The sequence below is a fragment of the Cnephaeus nilssonii genome, assembly GCF_951640355.1.
Source record: "Cnephaeus nilssonii genome assembly, chromosome: 5".
NCBI classification, from domain to species: domain Eukaryota; kingdom Metazoa; phylum Chordata; class Mammalia; order Chiroptera; family Vespertilionidae; genus Cnephaeus; species Cnephaeus nilssonii.
Window position 1 is genome coordinate 12,402,604 of NC_137076.1, and position 18,813 is coordinate 12,421,416.

The 18,813-nt window shown below is 45.6% G+C and overlaps 2 protein-coding genes across 2 annotated transcripts in view; one reads left to right on the forward strand and one right to left on the reverse strand.

The window, feature by feature from the left end:
- Positions 1 to 1,796: 1,796 nt before the first annotated feature.
- Positions 1,797 to 4,991, forward strand: GNRH1 (gonadotropin releasing hormone 1; the record flags this gene model as incomplete). Its single annotated transcript, XM_079772398.1, has 3 exons — positions 1,797 to 1,949; positions 3,246 to 3,341; positions 4,950 to 4,991. 3 exons carry the CDS (start codon positions 1,797 to 1,799, stop codon positions 4,989 to 4,991), a joined length of 291 nt encoding a protein of 96 aa, XP_079628524.1.
- A 3,431-nt stretch (positions 4,992 to 8,422) lies between these two features.
- Positions 8,423 to 18,813, reverse strand: part of DOCK5 (dedicator of cytokinesis 5) — a 208,417-nt gene continuing 198,026 nt past the window's right edge. Inside the window, exons 49-52 of the mRNA XM_079772524.1 lie at positions 15,980 to 16,148; positions 15,191 to 15,329; positions 13,333 to 13,421; positions 8,423 to 12,790 (exon numbers count right to left, since the gene is read on the reverse strand). Of these exons, the coding sequence (XP_079628650.1) occupies positions 12,686 to 12,790; positions 13,333 to 13,421; positions 15,191 to 15,329; positions 15,980 to 16,148 (502 nt within the window). The 3' untranslated portion in view covers positions 8,423 to 12,685. The remainder of the gene's footprint in view (positions 12,791 to 13,332; positions 13,422 to 15,190; positions 15,330 to 15,979; positions 16,149 to 18,813) is intronic.

Genomic DNA, 18,813 nt, shown 5'->3' on the forward strand with positions numbered 1-18,813 from the left:
CTGACAAAGCCATGGCAGTGGGGGCTGAGGCCGAGGCAGTTAGGGGCAATCAGGCCAGCAGGAGAGGGCAGTTGGGGGCAACCAAGCTGGCAGGGGAGGGCAGTTGGGGGCAAGATCAGGCCTGCAGGGGAGGGCAGTTGGGGGTGAGATCAGGCCGGCATGGGAAGGTAGTTAGGGGCGATCAGGCAGGCAGGTGGGCAAGGTAGGGGCAATCAGGCCAGCAGTGGGGCAAGGAAGGGGCGATCAGACTGGCAGGCAGAGGGGTAAGGGGCGATCAGGCAGGCAAGCAAGTGGTTAGGAGCCAGTCGTCCTGGATAGCAAGAGGGATGTCCAACTGCCGGCATTCAGACATCCCCCGAGGTGTCCCAGATTTGAGAGGGTGCAGGCCGGGCTGAGGAACACTCCCTCCATGCATGAATTTCATGCACCAGGCCTCTAGTTATTTATAAATCAGTTCCTTTACAGATCTAAGTGCTGAGACCAGCGCCCAGGCACCTTCACGTCAACTTCTTTCTATAATTATTACATGGCCTCCTTTGTGGAAGTTTTTATGTGTGCATTCAACATCACTTAATCTAAGACAGTTGTTGTCCTTGAACTTTTGATAGCTCTGTCAGTTTCTTCAAGGAAAGCCGTCCTGGCTAGGTTTTAATCTCTTTGAATTGTGGCCTTAGCTATGAAAGTCTTAGCTGAGGCTTTAATGGGCAAGATTTAAGTAAATTTAACAGATATACCAGCGGGTGTTCCAATTACACACTCCATTAAAGGGCTTTATGTGAGGATTAAAAAACATACTATTAAAAAATAGTCCAACTTCAGTACAATTTAACAGCGGGAAAGATTTCAGGGTCCCGGAAAAGTTTCCTATAAAAAAGAAGCTAGGAAAATGAAAAGGCACAGCATTCAACACACTCCAGAGGAAGCGTGGCATTCTTTGGCCCTTTGCTCTCGGACAGGTAAAATGCTTGGTATTTCTAGCACTTTTTAAAGACTGCATGCTATTGTCTGTCTATGGGGCTTTTACACCCTACAGGCTAAGTCCAGGTGTGACTGATGGTGTCTACAGAAACATTGACCTTTATGGCCATTGTCACCCCTGGCCACAGAGATCTAGCCTTTGGGGAGTTGCAACAACAGCTCGTTGACCAGTATTTGATTTTGTCTTTAGCCTCTTCCCATCAAATGAAAATTAATTTGAAGATTCTTTGAGAAAACTCCACATATCGTTAGATCATTTGAGACCACCTTAGCCAGGGAGACATCTGGCCTGGGACTCCGTGCATTAAAAGGTGTTGAGTGAGTCCCCTCTCACTCAGACAGTCCAGCCACACCAATGCATGGAGACTAGAGGACAGATAGCAAAATGTAATTAGTACCTAGTGTAGCCATTTAACGTCAAAAAACATACTTTTTTAGCCAGAAATTTCCAGTAGGAGCTACTTATCAGAGTAGATGACCCAATTTCCTTTACCCCGGAATGACACAGTTGAAAACCAATGACAAAAGGGGAGAAGGTTAAGACAAAAAGATGAACTTTGTAAGGGAGAAGTCATGAGTTTGGATAACAACATAATAATGAAAATACAAATAGAATATTTTAGTTTAAAGAACTGCGTTTGTCCCCAGTGGTTAGGAAACTCAAGATACGCAAGTGGGTATGTGCCTGTGTGTGAAAATTGTAGACGACTCCTACCCCCATCTTCCATTGGGATAGTGACACAACTGTTAGGCTTTCCACCAAAGAGGTCTTTAGCTGTTGCTCAACCCGGTCTGGGTCTATTCTGATTGTTGCACTGATGTTTATTAGAATGGAGCCAATTCCAAAACTTCTAGCTGGACTTATTCTGTTGACATTGTGTGTGGTGAGCTGCTCCAGCCAGCACTGGTCCTATGGGTTGCGCCCTGGAGGAAAAAGAAATGCAGAAAATTTGATTGACTTATTCCAAGAGGTAAGTCTTTCTCACCTTCCAAATGAGACATGGCTTATTTGACTCAATAATCAAATATAGTAACGATACTCACATTCTGGGTGTGTCCACAATGCTACTCTAGACTCCGTCCTAGGTATTCCGGGGGTGATAAGACACTTACACAGTAAAGTCCATTCCTGCTTTCAATTCAGATGAGGACTAACAAGGCAAAGAAAAGGAACAACTCCAAGAGAATACAGCAACAAGTGCTCAAGGTGTGGTGCTCAGAGCACACAGAATTGCCCAAGGAATTGGAAACAACGGATGGAGCCAGGGTCTGTAGGGCAAGATAATCCTTGAGAGTTTGAAAGAAAGTCTTAGAACTTGTGCTTATGGTTTTTTCTTTCTTATTTTATCTTTTAAAAATACCTACAATTCATGTCAGCAGCACATTTTTTATAGCTTATAAATATATATCCTTATCAAGGGTGCATGCTCTATAATTTCTTTTTACTAATATGGGTATTTAAGCATAGAAGCCAGAGGCTGCTAGAGCAGAGGAGTTAGCAAGCTCAAGGAGACAAAACATATACTGGAAAATACGCTGGATTTCATTTCATGTAAATTAGATTTCAGTATTAGCAGAGGACTTGGTTTGTTTGGTTTCCTTAATTTATAAAATGCAACTTCTTGGGATGTGAGGATTCCATGAGAGGGGCCATATATGTAGCTGGTTAACCCAAAAAAATGTCAGTGGATTTATAAAAAACAGTTCTTGTTATTATTTGTTTTTTTAATTAATGGGAAATAAACTTGGCCCTAAAGGATGTTGATTCGGGGCTGGGACACTTAATATAAGCCTGAAAATGGGAAACATAACTGGAGAAACTTAAAATCACTGGAAAGAAATCTCTCTTTTTGGAGAATAATAATAATTTAGTATGGAATATAGAAGCCCCAGAATTTGAAGTTTCCTTTACACAGATTGTATGTGAAGCAACTCTCATTTAACTATGACATACTTAACTAAAAATTAGAACATAAAAATCAACCCTATTCATAACTATAACTCTGGCATATTTTGTGTACTGTCTTCTCCTGAGTTAGAAGTACTTCATCCTCAGCATCTCCAGAGAGGAAATCTCTCTGCTGCCTTCCCCAGCACCTCCACCGCCTGGCAGATGTGTGTTCCTCAAGCCCCCATCCCAATCCCGCACCTTTCTCAGTCCCGCATCCACCTTGACCCCATTTTCTACAAATGATTGTTAGTGGAAATGGGAAATCCTCTTTCATGTCTCTATCTCCGTCTCCAAGAATCACATTCTTTTACTTCAGAGAGCCAAAGAGGTTGATCAGCAAGCAGAACCTCAACACTTCGAATGCACCCGTCACCAGCCACCTTCTGCCCTCAGGGAGCTGAAAGGAGCGCTGGTGAGTGACAGTGAAAATAACGCCCTACCTGGTTTGGTTCAGTGGATAGAGCTTCAGCCTGCGGACTGAAGGGTCCCCAGTTCGATTCCTGTCAAGGGCACATGGCCAGGTTGTGGGCTCTGTCCCCAATGGGGGGCATGGCAGGAGGCAGCTGATCAATGATTCTCTCTCATCGTTGATGTTTCTCTCTCTCTCTCCCTCTCCCTTCCTCTGTGAAATCAATAAAATATATATATTTTAAAAAATAAAAAGGTAACATGGAGCTTTAGAAACGGACCGGCCCGGACCGGCCCCCGGGTACCACCTTGTTGGTTGCCCACTTAGGGCAACCACGTTTCAGCCACTTCGCAACTTCCCTTCCTGACTGCCTGAGTCCGTCCTGTGGTAGGGCCCTCACTATCTCATGACACCCCCTTTCGGTGGTTAGAGCACAATGGCTGGAACCTTTTATTTTTTTTTTCTTTAATAAATTGAATTGAAATCACCCTGTAACCTTTATCTACTAATGTTGGCTTTAGCCTTTAGGATGATGGACAAAACAAATCTCTTCCCACTGCTCCGTGTCAGTCCTTCAGTATATCCATATATTCCTCAAATATACACCCCAGACTCTTCTCTAGGTAACCATCCCTCTCACCAATTTTTCAGTTGTCCTGGTATGGTGTTGTGGTCCCTGGGAAATGCAGAAATCAAAAACAGTGCCCTAGCCCAGATGGTGTGGCTCAGCTGGTTGAATGTCATTCGATGTACCAGGAGGTTGCCGGTTCAATTCCTACTCAGGGCACATACCTGGGTTGTGGGTTCCATCCCTGGTTGGGGCACATCTGGAGGGCAACCAATCTATTTTCTCTTTCACATGGATGTTTCTCTCTCTCTCTCTCTCTCTCTCTCTCTCTCTCTCTCTCTCTCTCTCTCTCTCTCTCCTTCTCTTTCTCTCTAAAACCACTAAGCATACATATCCTTGGGCTTTAAAAAATGGAAATATAGTAACCCAATTAGACTTTATTTTTTTTTAAGTACAAAGAGAATTGAATATAGAATGGAATCTTGAGGTCTGTGTGGGTGTTCTCTGAGCCCATGCCCACTTGTTTGTACAGTTAGGAGGCATGGCAGGTAATGATGTTGTGCCCAGGAGCAGGGAAAGCCTGAATAGATCATATGTGAAGTTAAGCTATAGTTTTGTTTTTCTCCATTGACTTGAACTTCCACACCCATAGGAAAAAGAAAAACGCAGGCAGGCATCTTTATTTCCTTTCTCTTTCTAATCCTGCTTACTGCATGATAAAATACTATAGCAAGCACTAAAATTTCCCAAACATGACATTAGGAGAAGGAAGTGAAGTAAAGGCTTGGTTAATAGCAAACTGATACTTCAGACCCTTCTTTTGCCGTCTTCCTCATATCTTATCCTTAAATTTTTGATATAGATTTTATTATAAACAACTTTAAAAAACATGATTGCATATCTATTTAGCATTTTCTAGTGCACAAACAAATTAATCTTTTATTCCTATTTCAATGATTTAGAAATAATGTATCAAAACACACATAATGAAATTTAGCCAGTAAAATCAACCCTGATCTATTTGTTACTCACATATTTTTCAGGAAAGTCTGATTGAAGAGGAAACTGGGCAGAAGAAGATTTAAATCCACTGGTCCAAAAGGAATGACAACACAAGTATAATTCTGACTTGGAAATCTGTGACGCATTTAATATCTGTAGATTGTGTGAATTTCAGAAATTCTTATGCCAAGGTGCATGTAGTTCATAATGAAGTAGTGTGAATAAAGTGGCATAAATGTTAACTAAGTCTTTCTCTAACTCAAACCTGTGGTGGGGGAGGGGCATTGTAAGCCGCAAAGGGGAGTCCTCCAGATGTGTCTGCAGAAGCAGATGAGAGGAATGGAGAACACAAAGTCAACACTATTGTTGGCCAGGAATCTCAGGCTCTCCTCCGTCGCCACCCTGTACCCACAGGGCATCGGCCCATGTTGGTCTGGGCCAAAAAAGTTGATTCAGCTACAGTGTTCTATGGGATTGTGGTTTTGTTTTTGACCAGACCCTACAGAAGTTAGATGGGGTCAGATTGTCTCTAATTCCTTTGACAGTCAATAAGAACCTGAGAGAGGCCTAGGGAGGCCTCGCTGGGCTCCTAGTCCATTGCTGCTTCTGCCCCAGGTGGTCTCTCCAGGTTCATCAGAGCAAGTGGTACACTCTGAGATTTGGGACCAAGACCTAAACATAATAGTGTTCACCTGCCTGATCTTTTTGTTACTTTCCTCTGCACTATGGAGTGTAGAGTCAGTTGAAGACATGTGTTCCCGTATCCCTTGGTCAAATAGCATTGCCACCATTCATTCTCTACAAAGAGAGCCAGATTTTGTACTAGATACATGCATATTTTCATTACCCCTCATAATGACCCGGGAAAGTAGATATTATGGTCTTTCCTTTGAAATGGAGGAACTGGGGCTCCAATAGTTTGAGACAGACGCACTCCACGGTGTCGGGTCCCATAGTGAGTGATTCTGTGTTGCACTATTACGAGCCGCCAATGGACTTGGACCTGGGAGCTCGGTAATTTTGTTAATTGGAGCTGAGAAAGGATACTGAGGCTCCCGTGTCAACTCAGTTTTACCGGTGACCATTTCTCTGTGAGGTCCCAGACACTGTCACACGAACATTCTCATTTATCCCTGTAACTCCAAGAGACTCAGAGACCAGTTGGAAAACTCAAATTTCAGATAACTTGTTTGGTGTGACAGCAGCAAATTGTGCCTGTATTCACATGGCAAAGACCTAGGCCTTTTTCCCCTCTTTTAATCAAAGAGATGAAGCCTTCCTCGTCCCCTCCCTGGCCCTATACCTCTAAAAAGGGCAAGAAAGACCTATATTAAGGAATTTAAATATGGGTCAGAAACATTCTATGGGGGAGAAAACCTCCCCTTTTTAGTATAAATATTTATTGCTGTACAGTGATTTTCCAAATATCACCATTTGTAGAATCTCTAAAACTGAATCACAGACTTCTTCACTCCCGCTTTAATAAAATTAGGCAGTCATGTGGTCTATACTCTACTTTATGACACATCACCCCCAGTAGGGTGCGTGCAGGAGACAGCCAATCAATGATTCTCTCATCATTGTTTCTCTCTCTCTCTCCCTCCCCCTTCTTCTCTGAAATCAATAAAAATATATTTTAAAAAGTTTTATAAAGGCAACATATTTTATACATCCTGTTTGGAGTCTCAGGTTTCCTTTGCCAAAGCTATGATGTGCACTGACCACTAGGAGGAAGATGCTCTGACCAGTAGGTGAGCTTGCTTCTGGGGTCCGGCCAATTGGGACTGAGCGAGACGAGCCGGACACGCCCTGGAGCCCTCCTGCGGTCTGTCTCTGGCTGGCCAACCTCCCACGTCTCTCCAGGGCCCCGATCATGCACTGGTGGGGTCCCTCGGCCTGGCCTGTGCCCTCTCACAATCCGGGACCCCTCGAGGAATGTCAGAGAGCTGATTTCGGCCCGATCCCACAGGCCAGGCCGAGGGACCCCACTGGTGCATGAATTTGTGCACTGGGCCTCTAGTCCTATATAATAAAAGGCTAATATGCAAATTGTCCCCTTGACCAAAGTTCGACCAGGAGTTCAACCAGGAGTTCAACCAGGGGGTGGGGCCGGCCCGCCAACTGCATGTGGCCCCTCCACCCAGCTAGCTGGGCCCAATTGGCCCCAATCGGGGTGTGCCAGCTGGACCCCACCCATGCATGAATTCATGCACCAGCCTCTAGTATATTTATATATGTTTTTATTGATTTCAGAGAGAGAGGGAGAGGGATAGAAACATCAATGAGAAACATCAACATCAATCAGCTGCCTCCCACACACAGCCTACTGGGGATGGAATCCACAACCTGGGCATGTGCTCTGACTGAAAATCCAACAAGTGACCTCTTGGTTCATGGGTCAACGCTCAACCACTGAGCCACATCAGCTGGGCTAAAAGTAGTATTGTTCAGTGTGGACCTAAACCCCAAATGATTTCCCAGATCTATTGATTCAAATCTGATTTTTTAACAAGCATTTGATGAGTCTTATGTACACAGACAGTGGAGCATTTTTGCTCTAAGAAGCAATAGAGTGCAAATGTTTGAAAGAGTTGAAACATTAAAAAATTCTTACGCATAAAGCCAAGACTTAAACCAGGGCTTTTAAGAAGCACACCTTGAACACCAATTTCCTAAAGCTGTCATTTCCTCCAAGGTAGTGGTTCTCACCCTTGCCCTAATATTGGAAAAACATGGGGAGATTTAAAAGAAATAGTGATGTCCAGGTCCCACTCCCTGCCCCCAGAAATTCTGATTTCATTCGTCTGGGGCATATCACCTCTTCCCAAGTGATACTGTTGTCCAATCTAGTTTGAGAATCGGTCCCCATCCTTTTTATCTAAGTTATTAGACACTCCTTTTAACCCTTTTTCCCCTTTTACCTCCGCCTAATTATCTGTGGTGAATGAGTAAAGAAATAGAACGTATTGTATTGAATGAGCTGGTCGGTTCAGATGCCAAAGGGATGGATGGAGAGGTGGGGGGAAGAGAAAGAACCAAACAATTTGCAGTTTTTAATGCTTTGAGGCAAAGATAGTCATCCGCCCAGTACAAGTGTAAATTAATAGACCCGCACTGAAAGGAGGCCAGAAGGGACTCTGGGTGAGATGCGTCATAAAGGAGGCTTCAATAAAAAGGAGTTCAGAAGTGATTTCATTTCATTAACATACTAGAGGCCTGGTGCATGAATTTGTGCACGGAGGGGTTCCTGCCAGCCCACCCTGATGGGAGCTGATCAGGCTCTGGCCAGTGGGGAGGGGATGTGGGAGGTTGGCCTGCCAGCCCCACCCCAGATCAGGGTTCGGGCACCAATCGGGGCCTCCATGTGTGTCATAGCAACCGGTCATTCCACCATTCCAGTTGGCTGGCTTTTATATATATAGATAATAAACTGAGCACACAATGAACTTTAAAATGCACTTCCATTTTTAATTTAAAAAATAAATAACAGCAAATCTGAACACAATTTGTCTACTTCAATGCACATTTTCCTAACTGTCCATGTTTGAATCCCAAGTAGTTTACAAAAATCAGGGCTTTTGACAAAGTTGAAATGAACAACTCAAAACATGGCTAATGGATGAGTTTGGGCAGGACTATCGGAGAACAACTTTGGCTGGATTATTAAGAATCAGCCTGAAATCATCAATGTGGAAGGAAAACTTTTTCCTTTTGTAGATTAGAAGTGGCGTTCCACTCTCAACCCACCCAAAGAGGAACTTACCTTTTCCAACTTAATTTTAAAAATCCCACTTGGTCATGGTGTAGAGACTTAAAAGCCTACAGAAACTTCGCTTCTTTCCAACTCACCATTTACTTAGAATAAAAGAAAGCTAGGGCTGAAAGGATTCTAAAAATTATGTAACCTCAGTGTGTGTGTGCATATATATATATATATTTTACATGAGGAAACTGAGGCCAATATGACTGGTCTACATATCGACTTGCCAAAAAGTACGCTATTGTTTTGTGTTGATGGTGGGGTTTTTCTTTCCTTTTCCTAAGAGTGAGAGGAAAGAAGGAATAAATTTGAAGTCGATTAGGTCTGGATCTGAGAGGTGGTGACATGAGTATATACCAGTTAAACATCATCCATCTGTACACCAGGATTTGAGCATTTAACTGTATAAAAGTTATGCCTCGATTTTAAAATAAGGAATGACCCCATGATCTGGAGTAGCTAGAGGGGAAGGATTCTGGCAGCTTGGAAAGCTAACAAAGGCAGATTATCTCAAATGCTGCTTTAGTTCTTGTTTTTCCTTAGGGATTTGCAGTGTGACAGGAAGTTTTGAAGGGTGTCCCCAACAGGAGAAAATGACCGCAATTCTGGAGTCAGGTGTGGAGGTGGAGGGGAGGGAGCATGGCCCAGGAGCCCTATTTATTTAGGGGTTCACTTTCCTTTAATCCCACTCACTTCCCATCCCGCAACACACAACCATCTTTGTATCCTGGGGCTGCTCCCACTGAAGACATTGAACTGCCACATCCTGGGGGTCCAGTACAGTGTCTGGCATTTAACAGAAGCCTAATATATGTTGAATGAAACAATTCTTGAAAAAAAAAAAATCAAAGCAAGAAAAGTCACCAGGACAGAGAAAGAAGAGATTAAAAAATATCCCATAAACCAATATTCTCTAGGGTTGTGACAATTTGGGGCTAATTTCAATGTTTTTCAATACTCCAGAGTTCTTCTCAGGGAACGTAAGTTCATTCTTTTTATCCCTGTCCCTCATCTCTCCTATATTTAACAGAATCAAGGCATTTCTTGCAGCCTTCCTCTGTGACTTCAGGACACACATTCTTCATGACCTTTTGTCAAATATCACTCTTCCCGACCCAATCCAATGGCTTCCCAAGGAGATGGACCTTCCAATGTCCTGTAATCTATTATTCACAACATTACCTAGAATCCCTTCTGTTCAGCAGGAGAGACCCTGTTTCCTTTAATGTGGGAAAGGAACCAGAGGGGAAATGTTATGATAAGAAAAGGAAGGTGTCTGGCACGTGTGCACCAGGGTCCCCAGCCCGGACGAGGCCGACCGCAGGACTCGCTCCCACCACGCGGCAGGAACACGCTTGCGTTTTTTCTTGTCCCCAGTTTACATCGCTCTATCTTAATGGCAGCACGACAAGTGGGTGAGGCACACGGGTCCCCTCCAGCCACTGTGCGGGGCAGTTTCTTAGAAGCGGCTCCAGGCTCCGCCCAAGCCTGGCATGTCTTTCTGTTCCCTTCGTTTTCTTGAGTCCTTTCCACTTACGAATAAAATCCTCTTCGGTTCTATGACCACTGTCTCTCCAGTCATAAGTAATTATGTAAAAGGCTCCAAAAGATGAGAGGGACTGTACGTGCAGAACCGACACTCACATTCCAAATGATCTTAAAAAAATACTGAATATCAATAATACTCCCAGAGAGGCCCGGACCTTATTCTGGTCGAGCAGAGAAAAGAAAGGACCATTAGGCGAGTACCTACTACTTCACATATTTGATCTCCTTTGAACCTCCCAGCATCCTGTGTGGCAAGTTCTATCCCCTTTTTGAGAGGTGAGGAAATGAAAGCTCAGAAAATTTCAAATAATTTGAGGGAGTTTGAGGATTTGAAACCAATTGGGTTTACTTCCAAAGCCCAGGCTCTTTCCATGACACCACGTTGTAGGTTCTCGGGGGTGAGTGAAGACCAGCCCTTTTCCCACCACTTTAAATATGCGTAGTCATGCCCGGCCACGGCGGCTCAGTGGTTGAGCATCGACCTATGAACCAGGAGGTCATGGTTCGATTCCCGGTCAGGCACATGCCTGGGTTGTGGGCTCGATCCCCAGTCAGGGGCATGCAGGAGACAGCCAATCAGTGATTCTCTGTCATCATTGATGTTTCTCTCTCTCTCTCTCTCCCCCTCTCCCTTCCTCTCTGAAATCAACAAAAATGTATTTAAAAAATAAAATATGCATACTCATTTCTTGAGGAACGCAGGATATATCTGAGAGGTCTAGTCCCCTGAGCCTGTGGTGAATGAGTTTGTCTCTCCTAAAAGAGGGGTGGTCAGACAAGCACACAAACACAGACCCAGGCAAGCAAACCCAAATTCTCGGAGGTGGAATTCTCTCTGTCTCCAAGAAAAGGGGACTCTGCCACGTATAGGAGGCCCTGTTGAATCCCCCACATGTTGACCTAGGGCAGTGGTCGGCAAACAGCGGCTCGCGAGCCACATGCGGCTCTTTGGCCCCTTGAGTGTGGCTCTTCCACAAAATACCACGGCCTGGGTGAGTCTATTTTGAAGAAGTGGTGTAGAAGAAGTTTAAGTTTAAAAAATGTGACTCTCAAAAGAAATTTCAATCGTTGTACTGTTGATATTTGGCTCTGTTGACTAATGAGTTTGCTGACCACTGACCTAGGGTATCTGTAGTCAATGCTGACCACTGACCTAGGGGATCCATAGTCAATAGGTTGTCTAGTTGGCCACAAACACCAGAGTAGGATAGAAATATCTGGGCCATTTCCATTGATCTAGCTAAGGGTATGTGTTAAAGAGTCTGTCAGCATTGTCTTCTACATATAAGTGTTAATCTGGGTATGGCCTCAATTAGCAAGCTGAGCTATTAGTAAGAGTCTCTAGTAGGATTATCCATGTTTAACCTCAATTTCCTTATCTACAAAATAAGGGGGTTGTTTGTATGACTTTAAGGCCCTTCTATCTCAAAACGTCTTTAATTTTGTGTGGCTATTGATGTGTGTGTAGGCGATATTTGATCACCTAAATCACATTAGTACCATAAACACATAATCAAATTAAATCCACAATCAAGAGGAATAAATAATCAAAAGGCGGTATTGCACTGTATTCTCCGGGGTAAAATCAGGCTGCAGAGAGGGGCTGCCGAGCCATCCAAATGGGGGCTGGAAGAGAGACTGTTGAACCTGGGCTTCTAAGGCCCTTATATCCAGTGATTTGAGCTCAGGAGAGGTAACAGGACAAGAAACTGTGCAAAAGAAAGAATTTCAAAGGAGTCACAGTAGGAAGGCACCCCTGCTGTGCAGTGAGGGCCACCAGTGGGGAGTGGGGAGGGCCCCCGAGGGGCGCAGACAGCTTCCCTGTTACACAAGTGGGCGTGGGTGGGGGACACAGGAGCTCGGGGCTCACGGGAGTCCATGGTTTGTCAATAACGACAGCCATTCATACTTGAGAGCAGCCAGTCTTCATTAAAAAGACGTTCTTTTCCTCAAAAAAAGGCATAGTAGACATAGAAAGTTATGATTATTTCAAAGTACTTTGATATCCGTCTCTCCCAATCGGTGATATGGGGTGGCACACGTCCACGTGAGAAAACTCCGCCACAAGCACATCTGTTCAGCAGCAGCAGAGCAAGAAATTCGTCCACGGAGTGGGTTCCTGGGGTCACTCCAACCACCACCCCGCCGAACGTTCCCAGGCTTCAGCAGGTCCCTCTGGCTCTGCGCTGGGGGCTGGAATTTAAGGATGGCGAAGGAGCTCGCTCTCTTGAGAAATGCACGGGGGACAGGTCCATTGTGGAATTCCACGTGGATTCCAACTGCCGCAGGGCCTCAGGCACGATCGGATAGAAGGCAGGAAAGAACGAAACCAGCTGGAGCTGGTGAGCCTCCGCCCAGGACAGGAAAGGCAGGCAGCAGGGGCCTGGCACCAGGAGGACCCTGCCTGCGGGCGGCCAGTTCTCAGGCCCCGGCTGTCCAAGCCGCTCTGCGTTTCAGAGGACACGATCTTCACTGGGCTCCAGGCTCCGAAGAAGGGACGCCGGATTTCCGAGCTTTGGGAGGTGGTGGGGGTGGGACTTTGGCTTCTCTTCGCACGGGCAGTGGGGGGGCAATCTGAGGGAGCAAGGGAAAGGAGACATGAGTCCTCTTTCTCCCCAGCCCTGCCGTCTCCTCCACACTTCCCAGCCTGCTTTAGCTTCTGACTAACTAACCTTTGCCCAGTGGAAAGCGAAGTGAGACTGACTTACCCTCCCTTGTTTGCCTGGAGTCTGTTATACACCAGCGCCGCTCTATCCCCAACACGTGGGTACTGGGCGCTCAATAAACATTTGTTAAATGAATGAAGGAACCCTATCAGAGGCCATTCCGGAATGACCGTCACCCACTCAGAAGTAAACTCCCACATATAAACTGGAACTCTGCCTGTCTCCCCGCTCCACCCTGGGTGGGGAACAGAACCGCTCTCGCTTCCATCCGATGAGAAGGCCTCCCTGCGCCCGCTCCTTCCCGCTGAAAGCTGCCCTGTCTTCTATGGTTTCAGGGATGAACCAAGACTTGATCGGGGACAAGTCCTATGGGAAACCTGTCCACTGAAAAGCCTGGGAAGGCCACGGCTGCGTTCCCACGAGGGTGCTCTCCGGCCCCAGTGCCCATACCTCCGAGGAGTTCCTCTGGCTGCTTTTGGGGGGCGGGGGAGGAGGCACAAGAGCAGTCACCGGCGCATCTGTCTGCAGAGATGGGGAGCCTAGATAGGATACAAAGGAGATGAAGACAGAAAGAATTCATCAAGGAATCTCATGGAACTCCTGGTTGCCATGGGAACACCTGAACCAACCGGCCACAGGGCTAAGCTCCTATTGCATGCTTTCTGTGGACGGAATGAAGACCTGCTTACCCCTGGTGACAAAGGCAGCGCCCTTCATTCCCCAGAAGGCTTCACAAGAAGTTCTGCTGTAAAAATTCCACGGTTTGTTCAGGGTTTTTACCATTAAACTGATGATGAAAACATCTCCTAGGACTGAGGGTATTACTCTGTTCTCTGATGTTTCCCAAGTGCTTAAAAACAGTCACATAATAGGTGGCCTATAAATACGAGTTGAATTTAACGGAACTGTCCGTTTTATCCTTTAAAGCAGGCGTCCTCAAACTACGGCCCGCGGGCCACATGTGGGTGTTTTTGCCGTTTTGTTTTTTTACTTCAAAATAGGATATGTGCAGTGTGCATAGGAATTTGTTCATAGTTTTTTTTTTAACTATAGTCCGGCCCTCCAACGGTCTGAGGGACAGTGAACTGGCCCCCTGTTTAAAAAGTTTGAGGACCCCTGCTTTAAAGGGTGTGATACCCACTTCCTCCAGGAAACCTCACCTGCTTCTCCCTAGCTCTTGGTTGACCACTGTCTCGCGTTTGGCACAGCGACTTACCCTGCAGCGCTCCCCTGACCAAGGGTGCCTTGGAACGGCGAGGAGCTTACGGGTCTATTTCTTGCCCTCACTTTGGACCCTTCCCTAGATAAGGTACAGGGCTATCTACTCAGTAGGTCATAAGGAACTTGCATTCTCTCTGGTCCTGCCTGGATCTACCTCATTTATCCTATATAATAAAAGGGTAATATGCAAATTGACCCTCATGCCCTCGCCCATGTGGTCAAAGATGGCCACCACAAGATGGCCGGCAGGGGAGGGTAGTTGTGGGCGACCAGGCCAGAAAGGGGAGGTCAGTTGGGGGCGACCAGGCCTGCAGGGGAGGGTAGTTGGAGGGGACCAGGCCTGCAGGGGAAGGCAGTTGGGGTTGACTGGGACTGCAGGGGAGGGCAGTTGGGGGCAATCAGGCCAGCAGGGGAGCAGTTAGGCGTTGATCAGGCTGGCAGGCAGAAGCGGTTAGGGGCAATCAGGCAGGCAGGCAGGTGAGCAGTTGGGAGCTAGCAGTCCCGGATTGTGAGAGGGATCCCAGATTGGAGAGGGTGCAGGCTGGGCTGAGGGACACCCCTCCCCAGTGCATGAATTTTGTGCACCAGGCCTCTAATACTTTCATAATTGGAAAAGGAGAGTGATGCCCCTTGGAGCACTGTAAAGAAAAGTTTAATGAGTCCTAGCAACCCGAGGGCTTCTTGGTTTGGCAAGAACTAGTCTAACTGTATTATACCCATGACCACTGAACTGAACCAACTTTACAATAGATATACCTTGTGGCTGTTTTAGTAAAAATTGCCCAGATTCATAAACATACTCCAGTCTTAGTAAAATGAATATAAGGGATTTATATACAGGAAAACTTACTGCCCTAGCTGGTTTTGCTCAGTGGATAGAGCATCGGCCTGTGGACTGAAGGGTCCCAGGTTCGATTCAGGTCAGGGGCACATGCCCGGGTTGCGGGCTCAACCCCCAGTAGGGGGCATGCAGGAGGCAGCCAATCAATGATTCTCTCTCATCATTGATGTTTCTCTCTCTCTCTCCCTCTCCCTTCCTCTCTTAAATTAATACAAAAATATATATTAAAAAGAAACCCAAACTTACTTAGGGTCCTGGTAGCTTTAGGAGTGAGGGGAGGTGGACTCAAAGGTGTTGATGGAGGAGGTGAAGAACCATGAAACGGTGTCAGCCGATTGTCCAACAGCTGGAGACTCTTTGGCCTTTGTGCTTTTCTGTTGGGACTCTAGCATGGGGGTGGGGAAACAGAAAAATGTTCTCACGGTGAGGACCGCTGAACTCATCAACGCTGAACAACCTTGTCTGCTGAGCAGAAACTTGTTAAAGGCGTAATTCCAGGAGCCATTTTAAGCTTAGCACATCACCACGAGGTGGGCACCCTGGCAAAGACCCTAACAGGCCATTCCTGAACCACAGAGCGTTTCCTGGCCGGCTGTGGACTTGATTTTGACCACAGCTGGATTGTGTCATTTAGGCTGGAAATGAGCCCCCCTGATTCTCAGGGAAAGCTGGTCCGGCCACACTTGATGTGGCTTTACGGAAGGAAAAGTACCTTTTATTTTATTTTTTTTAAGTTAAAAGAAGAGAAATGACAATGTTTAGACTGACTCATGGAACATGGTGGCGAGAACCACATGTTTACACTGTGGTCCAAGATCTTACGCCATTGTTGACTTAGGTTCTCTGTCCAGGCTTTTCTTAGCACAGGCTGAGAACTGCCCCTGCCACAGGCTGCGGGTCCTGGGAAAGCCGTGGCTAGGCTTCTGTCTGCTGGCTCGGAGCTGTGAGGTGGATGGCCATGTCCCTGGCTACAGGGAACGCTCTGGGAAACCTCTGCTGCATCCTCCCACCCCCCAACCCCCTTTTTTTTTTTACCATCAGGTCAGGTTCTGGCGCTTTCTCTGCAATGACCTGGGACTTGCTCAGGCTCCATTCTTTCCTCTTGGACTTGCCGATCCGGTTCTCACTGTCCTCTTTGAGGGGCACATCTTCCACTCGGGCACCTGCCGAGGCCCTGCGCTCCATGAGTGGCTCCAGGACCGACCTATCAGCGGAGAACACGGACATATCACAAAACACTGGTCACCTGACAATCCAAAAGACCAGGGGTGATGACTCCTTAACCTAATCTTGACCTGTGACCTCCCTCTCAGGTTCTAAAGCTGTATTTCCAGCTGCCAACTGAACTTCTCAAGGCAAACATGTACAGAAGTGAGACCATCCAAAGTTATTTTTTTCTTCTTGTAACAACTTCAAAATTTTTCCTGAAACATCAAAGATTAATTTTTTTTTTAAAGTTTGGTTTGGAGCCCCTACTTCGTGGTGCTCTAAGCAGGCACTTAGCTGGCCTGCTGTGTAATCACTCCGGCTTCCTTAACAAGATGCATCGTGTTTCATAAAGCAATTCTTTCTGGGCCTTAGCCTCCCATTTGCCAAACAGGAGGGATACATTCTACTTCCTGCCAACAAAGAATTGATGTTGTAATAGATGGAATACCCATCATCACCACGGAAGTTTAATGAATACTGTGACATACTGATGATAGGACACTCAGTGTCATCAGGTGTGAATCCGTTTGAGCTGTTTTAAAGACACATTCTAAACAAATGTTAGAAAATATTATCAATGACGACTTCGTACTCACTGGGGAAAGAGCAATAACCCACATGCCTGGGGTTCCCACACAAAGAGGACCCCATTCACCTGCTTTGTTTACTGCCCTACTGTATCCGCAATTATGGAGTCTCTGATTTTCAATAGCTACTTCAAAACTTTGCTTTTTTGAATGGGACAGAGTGTATTTCAAAAAGGAGTTAATGAACAAAACAGAATTTCTATGCTTTCTAAAGTAGGTATGAAGAAATCCACAGAAGAGAAAAAAAATAAATGAATCAGGAATTATTTAATATTTAGGACTTCAAAGATTAAATACAGGGAAAATACTTAATGCTGGTGAATATGTGTTAAAAATGATATAATCACTTGTATTTCATATATTGCATATGGCATTGCATATTGGTATTTAATATATTAAGAATTACAAGAAAACCTCATACTCTGACTAGGTAATGTAAGCGTCCGGACATGCATTCCTCATTTGATCTTCACCAAAAGGCCAAGAAGTGATCTGAGAATGCGTCCTAATATAATCAGAAAGCTAGCTGTACATGTACACATGTTTGCCACATAATCAAAATTGCATAACAGCAATGCATAATAACACAGGTAGATCAAAAAAATGGGAAAAAGTCCACAATAGGCTAAAGAACATATAGGAGTGTGATATTTTTATAAGTTTGACATTTCAAATCAATAGAGAAAAGATAGTTTGCTCACTAAATGTTATAGGGCGAACTGGGTAGTTGCATGAGGGGAAAAAGTTGGCTTTATACCTCACATTTTATATTAAATTCCAAAGAATCAAGACTTAATTGTGAATAGTGAAATCCTAAAATTAGTTTCTTGTAGTCTTAGAGTAGGGAAAGCCTTCAGTCACGATATAATTTGCAGAAGTTATAAGATCAAATATTAATATATTTGATTACATTATAAAATCAGAACAAACTAAAATATTAGAAGTCAAAAGATAAGGAGATTTGCCCAGTCAGTGTGGCTCAATGGTTAATTTTTGAGCATCAACCTATGAACCAGGAGGTCACAGTTTGATTTCTGGTCAGGGCACATGCCCGGGTTGCAGGCTCAATCCCCAGTGTGGGGTGTGCAGGAGGCAGCTAATCAATGATTCTCTCTCATCATTTATCCTTCCTATCTCTTTCTCCTTCTCCCTTTTTCTCTGAAATCAGTTAAAAAAAAAAATATATATATGTAATATATATAAAAGACAAGGAGATTTAACCACTATGCTGTACACCTAAAACTTATACAAAATAATATTGAATGTAAACTATAATTAAACAATAAAATTTTAAAAAACAAAGGAGAAATTACGGGAAACATTCAACTCCTATCACAGACATGGCCAACATCCAACAGAAAATGTACACAAGAGGAAAAAGATGGCGACCGGCAGGAAGGTAGGGAGAGAGAGAGTGTGAGTGAGGAACCCATAGAGGAGAGTGTAGATGTGTGTGGTGTGTGTGTGTGTGTATGAGATAGGGTCAGTTAGATTCTGCAGGTCTTCCAAGGGGCTCCCGAACAGGGCAGCCCTAGACGGCGGAGCCCCGCGCACAAAGCGGACACTTCTCGGCGGCTGGTGCGGACGCAGAGACCACGCCATCTTGAGAAACAGAGCTGCCTGAGACTCAGATCCTGGCTTCTGACACAAACCAGGACCCTGCAGCCACCGGGGACAGAGAACTGCTATCACAGCTTCAGACAAACAAACAACAAGAATCCAGACTTCCCGGCAGATTTCCGTGAGTCAAAGAGCCTATCCCCCTCCTCGCAGGCGCTGATAGCGCCATAGTAACTGATAGACCCGCCCCTCCCCCAAGCTGCTGAGCGCCCACAGCGCGCGGAAAGCGCCATAGTAACTGATAGACGCGCCCTTCGCCCTAGCTGCTCACAGGAGCGCGCACAGCGCGCACAGACAGCGCCATAGTAACTGATAGACCCGCCCCCGGCCCAAGCTGCAGAGCTTTGCGCAGGGACGCGCTCCCTCTTAGGGAATTTGGCGCGCGCTCACGCACGGGACAGAAGCAGCTCCCCGTCGGGGAAATCTGTCAGTGCGCACAGAGGGCTCCCCTTC